Here is a 13,890-nt window from a genome sequence, read left to right as displayed (position 1 = left end):
AGCCCAGCCCGGCGCACCGGCTGCGCGCGAAGCTGAGCCAGTGCAGCACGAAAGAACAGGCAAACGGGAAGCTAAAAATAAGAGCAAGAAAAAAGGTTTCAGTTCTTGATAAATCAGCTAGTAAGCTCAAAAAGCCTCGGCCTTAAATAAATGTATCCGGTATTTCCTGGCCTCGCCGGAGGGCCGAGCTTTCAGACACATGGAAGCGGTGAGTTTTTCTGGCGGGTACCTGGGAGCGGGGCCGTCAGGGCTGAAAGCATCAGCGTGAGTCATAATTCCGTACCAGAACACCCAAATTCCGCGGAGCACCTCAAGGATGCTGCACGGCGCTCGCGTCCCCTCGCAGCGCATCCGTTTTCATCTCTGCTTTTAGTGGCAGAAGCTTAACGTGCCCCATTTACCAGTGGCTCGGAGGAAGAAAAAGCAGCTCAACACCTCCAGAAGCAACGGCCGCTGCCTCCCCTCTTAAAACCGAGCCATGCGTAGAGGGCGCGAGGCTCGGCCACGCTCAAGATTTGGGTCCCAACGAGGTTTTTCACCCCCCCAGCCCTTCAAAGGCAGGGCACAGGAGCCTCCCCTCGATAATAAAACCTTTATTACCCGGTGTCTCAGCTCCCCCCGGAAAGGGACGCGCTGCCCAGCCGCCCGCTGCCTTTGCCGCCCATGCGTCAGCAGACGTCAGCGCGGTGCTCGCCGCTGACCCCGGCAGCCGCCGTGCGGGAGCAGCAATAGATCACGGTGGCAGAAGCACATTTACTGCCCGGCGCCGCGCCCGATGGAGCTTTCCTCGCGGAGCTGCTCCGAGTTAATCACGTGTGGCCAAAGGCTCGTTATTTGCGAAGTTTCCAGAAGGCTCCTGGCAGAGTCATTTGTTACATTTACTCCCCAAACGTCAGCTCCGCCACAAGCCGCTGCTCCGTGTTTCCACCCCGTTTTAGGTCGGAGTGCTACGAGGAAGCAGCGGAGGAGTTCAGAGCTCGGCCGCTGCTTTCTGAGCGTGCCGGCGTCTTTCTGCTTCGTGGCTCCCACAGATTTGGTAAAGCCAAACGGGCAGCACCACCGTGCTGCTTTTTGAACCCTGGACTTGCTCAGGACACTGGACGCCCACCCGCGCTGCGCCTTCCTCACCCCACCAAAGGGCTGGGAGGAGGCGAGGAAGGTGCCGAGCTCTTCCCCCAGGGCACAGCTCGCTCACACCTCGCTCCCTTTGTGCAAGGAAGCTTTAACATTCCTCTGTTTTCCAGCTGAATGACTCCCACCCCGGGGAAAGTTAGGGCCCAAATGCTCCCCAAAGCCCTTTCCAGCTGCATAAAGGAGGGGAACAGCTGGAAGCAGCCCTTGGGAATTCCCCATGGGCAAATCATCCTGAGCAACCTTCAGCAGCGAGGTGACAGTGGCGGGGACAAGGACACCTTGACCTTAGCAAGGCTTCTGGCACCACTGGCAGATGGCACCTTGTGCCCAAACCTACGGGACAGAGCAATAGAAGACTGGGGGGAGGAAATGAAGATTAATCTGGATTGAGCCTAGTGGAGGAGCACCGGGGTGGCTGGTGTTAGGACAAAGCTTTTTCACGCTAGGGGTGGTCAAATCTTGAAACCAGGACCTAAATTGTGGCTCTCCAGCGTGGAGATACCCAAGCACTGGCTGGGCAGGGCCCGGAGTAACCTCAGCAAAAGGAGCCTGTTTGGAGGGAGGGTGGCCTGGAGACCTCAGAAGTGCAGCCGCAGAGGTTTGGGTTACATTTTAGTCCCAAATCCTAGCCCTAGCCAGGCCTGTACTGGCTTCCACGCCTCAGTGGCCTCCCACCGTACAAGGATCAAAGCGCACGTCTCGGGGTGGACAGAAAGCAGCCAAGGCAGCGGAAGTGATATGCAAAGAGAAGGGATTCATTCATGTTGAACTCGATTTCAACGCACGTTAAAAGCCCAAAAGATAGCGTCAGAGAAACAAAGGACATTTTTCACACTAGGCTACCTGATGGGGCCCCCAAATCCAGGGCTTTCGGTTCACCTGTGCTTCAGTCCTGTACTGCAACGCATCAGAGCCAGCCCCAGCGATCAGGCAGGTTTATGTGGGTAAGGGGACCCGTGTCGTGCCCGTCACCTCTCCTGGGGCAGCTCTCAGGAGAACTGCGTGCCCCAGGGGAGATGCCCCATTTGCTGCCGCGGGCTCTGGCACAAGCAAGTCCTTTGCAGCTGGCAGGCTTTGGTTTTCAGCTTCAATCCAACGCCGTGAGCTTTCCTCCCAGGATTTTCCTCCTCTGGTGTTTTCTTCTCTCCTCCTGGCAGCCGGAGGGTGAGGGCCTCCCGGGGCTCAGTCCAGCCTCTTCACCATGTACGGCCCTTCCAGCTCGTAGCCGAGCTTCCTGTAGTAGTTCCTTGTGCCAACACCTGCAAGAAGAGAGACAAAAAAGTGATTTGGGGTGGTAACAAAGCAGCTTGAGAGGCAAGGGCCAGACGGGGAAGTCACTTCTCTGGAGGGATGGTGCCAAAAGGAGCTGCCTGCTTCGACCTCCCCGGCTGCTGTGCCAGGGTAGGGATATTTGCTCATTAGCGGCTGGACTGAAAATGCTGTTTTTAAGGCCGAAAATGATGTAACGTAGCTGTTTTTTTTCTACCCTGAATCACGCACCCTGTCCTCTGTCCTGAGAAAGTCTGCGAGCTGCAAGGGAAAGAGGAAGAAAACAACAGTGAGACACGTTTGAGAGCCAGGAGTTTGGAGCACCCCAGGTACAGCAGAAACCAAAGACGGGCTCTCGAGAGGAGGCAGCCCAGCTGCAGGCACCGTTACCAGGAACTGAAGGGCTCTAAAGCCCGGCAAACTCTGTCCAATCGCTCTCAGAGATGAGCTCAGCTCCACTTCAGCTAGACGAGTGGGCCCCGCCGCCACAATCCAATTTCCTCGTTGAAAAGGCAGCCTCCGAATGCCTCCCTTCTCAGATGGCCTCTTCCCTCGCCTTCCTCTCTTAATGAGGCCCCGCAGCGGCGCAGCGCGGGGTGAGCCCGGCCCCACAAGCAGCTGCCTTCCCCGCAGCACCCTGCAGCAGGACAGGTCCATTAGAGCAGCCTTCCCCCTCACCTTATCTCATTACTCACAGATGCAGACATTAGTCATCGGGAGGAGGAGGAGGGAGGAAGGATTCGGCATCGTTGTGAGCGCAGCTGGTGGGCAGGAACAGGAGGACAGCCAGGACACAGCTCCATGAGAAAAGCAGCCCCTCGTTCCTCTGATCTCACCCCTCCGGCCGGTTCCTGGAAGCTGTGGCACTTGGCTCTCCAGGAATCGGCTGCCGTCTCCGCCAGGCGGTGACCCGGTGCAGCTGGTGACCCCCTCGGGCCCCACGCCGCTCCTCTCCAGCGGCTTCAGCCTCTGCCTTTTTGGCAGAACTGGGGAAGGGAGCCCCGAGGTGCTTCCTGAGCGCGCGCTGCAGTAGCTACCGAGCTGCTGAAGTGCCCCAGCTCCAGGTAAATGCCCAGCCGACATCCTGGAGAAGCGTTACGTTAACTTCAGCATGGGAAGAGACGCGTGAAACATCCTCGTCTCCCCTCGTTCCGGCTGAAGCTGCAGGGATCCGAATTCACTTGGCTTCAGCCTGAAGGCAAGGAGAAACACCAGCCCGCTGCAACCCTTCCGCTCCCTCCTCCTGATCGCTGTCCAGAGGAGTCAGGATCTCTGACCCGCAGCAAACCATCCCCTTTATCACTATTTTGCCTAAAAATCCTCCGGGTCAGCAGAGATGCTGGGAGATGACACGTACAGTGGTATTTAAAATTCCTTTTTTTTTTTTCCCCCAAGATCTTGGGAAACGCGTGGATTTTAAAAGAAGGCAGCCGAGGTTGCATCGGAGCGTTGTGGTGCTGCCTCCATTAATCTGGCAGCTATTAAGAGGCGCTAGTTCAGTGCCAACTCCTTCTCATCTGAGGGCGATGGGTTCAAGCCATTAACAAGACGGATGATGCAGTCGGCCGGCCCCGTGCCCCCGGGGTCCCACGCGGCGCTGCCCCGCAAGGCACCTCCGTCGTCATCCCAGCCGTGCTGGCGGCGCAACTTCTCGCACAATTTCCGTCCTTCAGCAGTAAAATCTTCTGCGGGGAGGAGGCAGGAGATGCCCAGGCTGAGGGCTTGAGGTGAAGGCAGAGCACAGCTGCCTTGCTGCACATCTCCAGCTTGGGGCTCAGCTTCCTCTGAAAGGAAGCGCGCTGAAAATGCAGCAAGGTGTCCGTGAAACAAAGCCAGGCACAGCACGGGAGGACGAGCAAAGGATTCGCCTGAGCTCTGAACCCAAAGGCTAACCAACCCAGCCTGCACCATCCACCAGGATGCCGTTCACACCCAGGCATCTCGTTGGCGTCAAAGTGTATCAGGAAATCACAGCCGGTACGGAGAAAGGACGTCGTGCGATCAGCGTGACACAACTGGAAGAGAAACAGGGTGTTGAAATGTGGGATTAAAAGCAGGCTGGCAGCCAGAACCCACGCCGCCTTCTTTCTTCGTCCACCAGCGAAGTACAACGCAGTAGGCACTGCTAAATGGAGGAAAAGATCCGTGGGGCACTAATAACTGCCTATAAATCATCTCCGTTGTGAAATTATCTCAACTTTGTATGAATGCAAAGCCCAAAAGCAGACAAAGGAGCAGGGCCATGCTGCTGGCTTCTGCTCTGGAGAGCATCACCGTAAGAAAAGGTGAGAAAATGGCAGGGATTAAAACTATGGGCCATTTCGGCTGCTCCCAAGTCCCACTAGGGCTAAGGGCTGGGGAAGCAGCCTGCAATGCCTAACACACACAGGATAATTATCCATAAAATGTGCTGGGAAGGAAAGGAAAGGACCCGGTCTCTTCCCAAATCCTCGCTGCTCTGACTCAGAGCTCACCTCCCCAGGGCGGGCCGGCCGGATCCACCAGGGCAGCGCTCAACCACTCGAAGTGGCACCTGCGCTCACGGGACAGAAGAGGCATCGTCCGAGACGTATCCCAAAAGGAACATGACATGAGAATGGAAGAGAAAGGCCAGAAGCTGTCCCAAGGAGCTGTCTGACCTCCTAAGCCACAATCAGTTGCATCTTCTCGTTCTTTTTAAGACGGGGCTTTAAATATTCCACATCAAACTCCGTGGTCGAGCAGGGCCCGAAGCCAGCGGAGCTTTCAAACAACCACTTCCAGGCACCGCCGGTGGCTGGGCGAGGGGCTGGGGCTCTCAGCACACCCACCTGGACAGAAACCCGCGGCTCGGGGCCAAGCGAGGCATTTTGGAAGCGTCCCTCGCTGCAATCTTCCAGTGACACATCCCCTGGCAAGGGCTGCCGCTTCGTTTCGCAGCCTTTTGTTCTCTTCTTTTGGTAGCGTCTGAATAACGGCGCAGCCTGCTGATAAAACCCCCGAGCCTGGCTTGTTACCGTAACATTTACACCGCAGAATTCACTAAACACAAAAAAAGCTCGCCTGTGTTAGGGGACGGGGAAGGTGACCGCTGTGGCAGGGTTAACCACTCCTCTGGCCCAGGAGGAGGACGGTGGAAATCAGCTTTCACGGCCCACGTGCGGCCCCCCTGCCCGTGCCCTTTTCAGTGCGGAGCCCATAAATACACTCTTCTGACTCAACCCTGCCACACAGAAATGTTGCAGTGCAGCAGCAGAGGCCGAGCATCCTCAAAGCTCCCTTCCCCACGGCTCACTGGTCGCAGAACTAAGTGAAAATGAGACTGTTTTCAGGATCATTAAAGAGCTCCTAATAGTTCATAAAATTTCCCTAGCAGAGACTTACTGAGGCACACGAGGGGATTGTCTCCGCGCAGGCCTCCACATCTTCTGGCAGCAACCAAAATCCTTCCCGAAGCAGCGCAGGCGGTGCGAGCGGCATCTCACAGCTTCCTTCCCCTTGCAGCATTTCGTGGAAGCAGTTTCTGGGCAGCGCAAGGCAGCGAACCCCAAACTGCCTCCAACCATTAACGTGCCGACTGCGATTCTGCCGAGAGCGAAACCTCTTCCAAATTTTGTGGGACCGACTACCTGGCTCGGTGCTTTGCCCTGGGAGGAGGGCTCGCTGTGCGGGCACCCGCATCATCTGTAGGATCTGTCGAGTAGGATCGTCCTCCAGGGGTGCCGAGAGAGGGGTTCCTGGTTAGTGCAGGAGGGGGAGACCCTGCACTCGAAGTGAACTTTGCCAGAACCAGCAGCGAATCTGAAGCCAGGCAGTGATTCTGCCACCGCTGGGATGTCATTTTTGTGGTTGCCAAACGGCACGGAGCAGGAAGAGACCAGCGCTTCCACGCAGCCACAGTGCTCACTGGGACATCACCAAAACGCAGCGGCTGCGCGGGGCAGGGCTGGGGGCTTGGAAGCCACAGGACAGCCAGGAGGGTCTGAATTTTCAACACAGCTGAAAAAGCAAAGCAAGCTGAAGCGCTGGGAGGGTCTCCCTGGTCTCCAAGCACGTCTCCCGTGATCAGACAGCTGCTGCCAAAGCGCTAGGAGCATTCAAAGGCCATCGTTCACGGATCACAAAGCTCACATTTTGGAGCTCTCAAGACTTGGGGTCGGGTGACTTGGAGCGTGATGTCAGCGGCGAGCGAGCAAACACAGCCCTCATTTTCCCCACGAGTGTTGGTGGAGACTCCGGACTGCTAGTAAAAGAGAAGTTTTAGGTTTTTCTTCATGCCTCTTGCCTTGACCTCCACCAAGGCCAAGAAGAAACTTGGCTGGCCGGAAGAAAAATGCCTCGTTGTGAAATCCGCTGCTGTTCAAAGCCCTGCCTCCACGCAGGACTTGAAAGCAAAGCTGACATTTAAGGGCGCTTGGCAGCCACTCGGAGCACCCAGAGCTCGGGCAAAGAGACTTCTTCAAGCTGGTAGGACCGGCTTCAATGAGGAAGGGTCAAAACCACGGGTTGAAATAAGAGTGGCAGGGAAAGATGAGAAGAGAGAACTTTTTCCTTGCCTATTGTGTACTGGACGCTAACTAAAAACCCCCACATCGCGTTTCCAAAATGATACATGAGTTAAGAATGCGCAGAAGATCCATCCCCGACCTCTGGTGAATTTGCTTTGGCATTTACAGCTTTCACAATGCTGGATTTTATCTTCAGGGAAAATACAAGGCTGCTTCACGTGAATCGCTAGCAACCAACCGCCGAGAACGGTAACGACGGGGAAAAGGCGAAGGATTTGAGATAACCAGAACGCCTTATCAGCACCCGGGAAATGGGGAAAAAAAACCCCACCATTATTAACATTGCTGAGGAAACCCGAGCGTTTCAGAGCAATCAGAAAGAACATTATTAATTTAAGAAACCGACGAACAATCCTCACATCAGGCCCTGCAGCAAAGATTTCTTTTTTAGGCTAATTGTCACCTTATTTCCCCAAAGTTCCTGAAGAGACGGGGAGATTAAAAAAATAAAAGGAAGGGCTTTTGGAAGCACTACCCAGCGTCTCACAAATGTGATGCTCTCCGTTTTCCCGGTAGCATGGAGGGGAAGCAGACACGCTCACTTTTCTTTTTCAAACAACGGATTCTGTCGAGAATTCTCGAGAGCTGCGCATACTCTGGCAGCCATCAGAAAACATAATCCAGGAAACGCAAACGGAAAGCAGGAATATATCGATATATATTTTAAAGGAAGATCATTGAAAGCATGCATCAGCTTTAAAAATGGAGCACTTGAAACCGTTTTTAATATTTTAAAGCATTTTGCATCTCGAAGCACGTCAGAGCTCTACCAGAGCCACTCTTCCCATGCTCCAGCCGTCTCTGGAGGGACCGAAGGCAGGCATGGGAGAGTTCAGTATTTCGTGACCTCCTCCTGCTGCAGCAACCACAAAGAGCTAATTAGCGTCGCAGTTAGAGCTGTGATTTAGATATATCTTTATGTACTTACACGACTCTTCGCACCACCGTGTGCGAAGGGCTTCGGAAGCCTTGCTCTAGGAAGGGCTGGCTGATGAACAGCACCAACGGCACCGGCGGCGATTGTGCCTGACCTGTGTTTAGTCTGCGCGTTGCCGGTTTTTGAACCTGGAAGCGAGATCCGCACCTGAAAGCCTCTATTTTCTTCTGTCAAATTGAAAGTTGTGCTTGCTTCCCGCGCAGATTGCTTGCCAGCGATTTTAAATTACTATTTTCACAACACCTCTGTCTAGCGGGGAGGTACTGTCATCACCACGTCCCAGAAGAAGAGCCAAGATCCCAGGCAGCTGGGTAATTTGTCTGAAATCACAAATCAAGGCTGTGATAAAAAGCATTTTGAAGCCTGCATCTCTCTCCATCAGCTCACCTCTCTGCTACAAAACACCGATAGCTTTCGTATTTGAGACTGGGTTATTTCTGAAGCCGGGAGCCACCAGCGGAAAGCCCCGCATATCGCCGAGCGTCCCCGCTGCCAAATCCAGTCCCTGCGCTGAAAATCCGCGTTAGAACCAACACTGGGGGGTTGGTGGGAATGCAAAGAGATGCCGTCCCGTTCTGATAACGCTGATCATTCCTCCACCTTGTGCTCAGCTTCTGCTTGAGAAACGGAATTGATGGAAAACTCACCTCTAGGTATCAACAGGGAAACCTTTATCACCTCCTCTGCAACCTGCTCTTTGTACACCTTTAATTTAATTTAATCCGATGTAAACCCACGATGGCTCGGCCTAGTTTATGACCTGGATAATTTGAAAAACTCTTTTCTTCTTTTACACCGCCCGCACAAAAGGCAGCATCCCCTCATCCCGCTCCCGGAGTGACGAGGTGGGAGGCCAGAGGTGCCAGCAGGAGTCTTGGGGCTCCAGCAGAGCCCGACCACAGCCTCGTGGGCCCGAGTGCTTCGGGAGGCACAGATGCACCAGCCCTGCTCTGGAAAGGTATTTCAGTACCTCGGTAGAATAATTTAGCGAGCTGCTTAGGAAGTTTTACTAAAGCAAAGAAGGTACACACCCCACTGCTCTCATCCTGTCACACTGAGGAGCTATCTGTGGGTAAATGTCCAAGGCAAACCACAACAAAAGCCTTAGATTATTAACAAATTGATCATTCGGGCTGCTTTGCCAAGTCTCAAACCCAAGACTGTCACCAATAATAATAATAAAACATGTAATAAACCTCCTGGTAGAATTAAAGAGCTGGTTTTGCAGCGTTCAACTTTCGGGGTGCCGTTCAGCGCACAGGAGGTGCCCTGCTTCTACTTGCAGACTTGCCATTTAGAAATCAGTTAAGAACCACCCCGGAGCTTCCAGATGGTGAGATTCCATCTCATTGATCTCCTTATTACAGAAGCAATATTTCATTAATGACTACACCGGCCTGCCCCAGCCCAGCTGCACTGAAAGCAGCCCCAGGTCGGGAGAGGGAAAGCCAGAGACAGACGAAGGGAAAGCCTTTACCTGGGACGGACGAAGGCAGAGCTCACGGATCTTCCGACTCTACCCCGAACAAAATGAAAGATTTTAGAGCTAATCCCAGAACCTCTTTTTCACTTTAACGAAGCGTTGCCACTGGTGTGGCCACCGGGCATGAGGTGGGGAGAATGAAACGTTTCTGCTACTAACCCCCCAAATTCGTCGAGTGAAAGGTTTGTGAGGTTTTAGATGCACAGGCTAGGCGATGTCTTGAGGCTTCTTCCAGAGATAGCTGCTGAAGTATTCAACCCATCTGGTAAAGTATTACTGAGAGGCTGGGGATTTAGGATGACTCACCAGGCATCAGAGGAATTCATGATCAATTTTCCCTCCTATGGCCTATGAGATTTTAAGCACCAAGGAAGAAACACTCGGCAGTCTCGAGAGCTAGCCTACCGGTTATTAAACCGGCGGACCTGAGCACCCACCTCATCCCGTAGCAGCTCTCCAAGGAAGCTCTCCCCACGCAGTACACAGCTTCGGAAACAACTTCCAGCAGCCGCCCAGTGCAGGAAGGTGGGGTCTGAACTCAGCCGTTGCTTCTCAACCCCCCTCTCTTGCTCATCAGAACCGGGGGGAGACCATAAAGGGCGCAAACATCATGTCTGTATCGAGGAGCAACTGAAAAGGTTTCCACAGACCGAGGGCTGAAGAGCTCAATCAGACGTTAATGACCTCTGGTGAGCAAAAGGAGGGAGAGAAAAGAGGAAGGGAAGAGCAGAAAGGCTCCCCACAGCTCTCAGGAATCCCTGCAATGTGTCCCCGTAAGCAACAGGCGCGCTCAGCAGTTCAGGCGGCTCTGCCTGAAGGTTGTGGCCTCGCACACCTTTAGTAAATGCATCGAGACGCTCCAAAATACACTGCTGCTGATTAACAGGAACTGAGAACGACCAGGCCGGGAAAAAGCCATCGGGATTTAGCCCCGTTGCTGCCCCGTTTTGCTTTATTGCCCCTCTTGCACATTCCTGAGACTATTCCTAAAAGTTTGTGTGTTGCGGAGCCCAGGAGCACCGCCAGTGGACAGAGGCACATTTAATTAAACGTGTCAATTAACACCTTTGTACCTCTGCGGCGCGAGGAGGTGCTCGAAAGGCTCCAGCGTGGCAGCTCATGAATGAACACAGCTCAGGCTAGCTACAACTGCGCGGGCATCACCCCTTACCCGCTCTGCAGACACCCTTCGGCTTTGTTCCGGACAAAGCACGCGGGGATGGGCGGCTCGTGAGGGCTGCGAGCGTTTTTCTCCAGCTCTCCCCCCAGCTCCTCTGCTGGTGCAGCTGACGGAGCAGCCCGGCGACGCTTGGCATCACCTGATCCCTCCACGCCCGCCATTCAGAAATCCAGCCTGCCTTCCCGTCCGCCACCTTCACCCTCGGCGCACTCAGGCGTGAAGCATTCCTGGCCTGCGTCCACGTTAATTTTCTACTTGACAGAACACAAATGGAAACCCGGTCTGGGGGAAAACTGATCATCTTGCCGCATAGTAATTAGCTTACAGCGGGGCGGGGGGGGGGGGAAACGGCGGCGGTGCCAGACCTCCACACCGCCGCGATAAGGCTGCTACGTCACGGGGCTGGAGCGAGGCTCCAGCGAAATCTCGCTGCAGGGAGACATTAAACTCCTGCTTCAGAAGCTGAGGCGTGCCGGCGCGGATTTGGCCGCTGCTCCAGCCACCTCTCCAGTCGCGGAGTAAATTATCAATGAGGCGCGTTTCGAGGCAACCGGAGATGGTGTGGGCACAGGTGACAAAATGCCTGCACTTCAAAGGAAAAAAAAAAAAGGAAAGGGTGCTCATTAAAGGACCTCTGTGCGCTTGGCTTTAACAGGGCGAGCACCTGCGATAGGGGAATTCAATCTCATCCCCCACCCCTCCCGAACAAGCATCTTCTGCACAGAGATAAGGAGACAATCCTGTTGGTACAAGCCAAGCCAGCCCGCTTTTCCGATGCCAGCATAAACAGATAACGCTGACAGACGTCACAGCAGACACTGCGGTTGAAAAAGCTCTTCCGTGCAAGAGCACTGTATTTATAGAGCTGGCTTTTACCGTCTGAAAAGTAATTTGCAGTCTTTACAACACGGAAATACTCTGTCCACTCATTCCCGGCCCTTGTCCTTGGAGCCACCAGCAGCCTCACCTCGGGCATCTCTCCTCTTTCAGACTCGCTAAAGCAGGGAGGCGGCTCACCTGCTGCGAGCGGCGCGCTGGTCAAGGACAGTCAGGGAAACACCGACCCAGTAAGGATGACATAGCAGCATGAAGTTGTTGTCTGTCCCCTTTTGGCAGCCGATTTAAGATGGGTAGATAGGGGTAGGGACAGCTGCTCGGCAGCTGGATACCTTCAGTTCCTCTGCTGCGAACGAAAGGAGTCCTCGGTCACAGCCCCACCTTAACTTGGTAGGTGAGACTTGGATCGCAGAGGTAAAACAAACAAGCCAAGTGCTGTCACCGTTAGAAGCCACTGGTGCTAAACCTGCTGATTCTGCTGTCCCCACAGTCAGTACAGGTGGAGGGAGCTGCTCGTGCTGAAATATACCCGGTGCCGACAGGGCTCTGCACGTGCCAGCGCTGTAAAGCTTAGAGGAAAGCGGCTGTCACGCAGAGAAGATGTGTGTAGATATGTGAAGGGCACAGAGAGGCAGTGCCGGACAGTACAAGCAGTGTTTGGAGGTGATGCCATTGGAAATGCACGTGTACAATCAGTGGCTATCCTTGAGGCAGGAGGGGACACATCCTTTAAAACAAAACAAAGCCCACACATCAATATTCCAGGCAGAGTCAAAGCAAGGCGTTTCGGTGCCAGGACAGGATGTTGGTTTGGCACAGCCCCAAACCCTCCTCACAAAGAGGAGCGTGAGATTAAGGACTTGGCAAGGAGCTAGCAAAGCACAACAGCCCAGATCGCGCTCGGAGCCAGGGGAGCGTAGCGTAAAGCCAGGCTGCCTGGGCACGGGCAAGCTGTGACGCATGGATGTCTCGTGCTCATTTATTGCTCAACTGTGTGTTGGCACCGGCTGGCCAGAGCTGCTCAGGTGTCTGCCAGGGCCATTCCAGGGGCACTAAGTCCTTGGGAGGGAGCTTGAGTGTTGCTGCCATCGTGTTGCTGCCATCGCTGCCACATTCACCCACGTGCACCCTTCTGCCTCTGTAGCCCGGCTGCTGATAGCCTCCGTCCAGATTTCCTAGATGGCTGAAGTGAACGACACATGCGTTAAAAAGAAGAGCAACACCGGGGACGGGAACCTGCTCAGAGCTGCACCTGCATCCACGTTATTTAAGTTCACAAAAGGTATCTGCGAAGGAAGCAGGGAAACATTCCTGCTACATGTTTTTCAGTATCACGTGTAACTATCAGGCTTTGAAGAGGAAGGTCTCGGTCTTGAAATTTTGTTTTTCAGATGCTTCAAGTAATTGGAAAGCGCTGACTCCAGTCTCCCTGGTCATCATTACTGCAAAAGCCAGCCACCAAAATGAGAGGACGACAACAGAACTATCAAGTCGATGCTTAGAGGAAAAAACGAAGGCTCCGTAATGGAGGAATTTGTGTGAGTACATCAAGGCAGCAGCTTCGTGCTTCTGTCATTCAGGGGGGGAGGACTCTGGACTTCCAATATTTAAAAACGTTACCTACTGCGCTTCACGTGCTCATCACTGGTGCTGTTTTAAAGGAAGTGTAAGTCTTTAAACTCGTGACTTTCCTGAAACCAAAGCACTACGGTGAAAAACACAGGCCCAGCTCTCTTACCTTGGGTCACCAGTGTGTGCAGCCCCGGACGACTGCCTAAAGTATTGCTGCACGATGAGGGTCAGATGGGGCGAGTTATGGGATGCCGAGCAGCAAAGTGAAAATAATGGTAGTAGGAATACTCAGGGAGACAAGGGGAAAGGTTTTCAAGAGGGCTGCCCTTCCTCCACCGTTACTTAGGCTGAAGGATGACTTCTCCCAGGCTCAAGGTAAGCCAGCGAGGCATTACGACCAACACTAGAAAGCTCGGGGAAAGGGATGGGGAGAGAAGTTTATCAGTTGTTGCAGGCAGACTGACTGGCAAGGCAGCAAGTCCCCCGAGGCTATCGGATACAAAGGCACTCCCGCTGACTTTAGAAGTCCTTGAGCAACACGCGGCTGGAGAGCAAGGCTGTACGCTCACCCGATCTTTCCTCCCCTCCCCAGACACCCAGCATCGGCAGTGTCAGAAGTGACGGATCGATCTGCCCCGCTGCAGCACGCTCACGTCCTGACGGAGGCAGAGTCTGGAGCGAAGACGTTGCAAGTTGGATCAAAAGAACAACAGGTAACGAGGGCTGCGCCCTGCTTGTGCCGCAGGCTGGGAGGAACACGGGTAACAAGCCCGGAGCTCATTTGTTTGCTCTAAATCATCTGAACGCTGCGCAGCTTGTGACAAAGAAAAAAACGTACTGGTTGAGTCACTGCACGCAACTGCTCCTCGCTGACTCCCAGAAGGAAGCGCCAAGACCTACGGGCTGCAAAATGGGGGAGACACATCGAGCT

General features: G+C 54.1%; 1 protein-coding gene across 2 annotated transcripts in view; it reads right to left on the bottom strand.

Moving 5' to 3' along the window:
* Positions 1-13,890, bottom strand: part of ELP3 (elongator acetyltransferase complex subunit 3) — a 92,675-nt gene that overhangs the window by 6,907 nt on the left and 71,878 nt on the right. The window contains exon 15 of one of the 2 annotated variants that reach the window (XM_035321240.1): positions 1,837-2,393. The exons of the other annotated variant lie outside the window; for it this stretch is intronic. Coding sequence (XP_035177131.1) covers positions 2,317-2,393 — 77 coding nt within the window. The 3' untranslated portion in view covers positions 1,837-2,316. Of the gene's footprint in view, positions 1-1,836; positions 2,394-13,890 lie in introns of those variants that run through there. 2 annotated transcript variants of the gene reach the window in all.

This window comes from Oxyura jamaicensis, chromosome 3 (genome assembly GCF_011077185.1).
Source record: "Oxyura jamaicensis isolate SHBP4307 breed ruddy duck chromosome 3, BPBGC_Ojam_1.0, whole genome shotgun sequence".
Taxonomy (NCBI): domain Eukaryota; kingdom Metazoa; phylum Chordata; class Aves; order Anseriformes; family Anatidae; genus Oxyura; species Oxyura jamaicensis.
The sequence above is the reverse complement of the archived record's forward strand: the minus strand, read 5'-3'. Positions and strand labels throughout refer to the sequence as shown.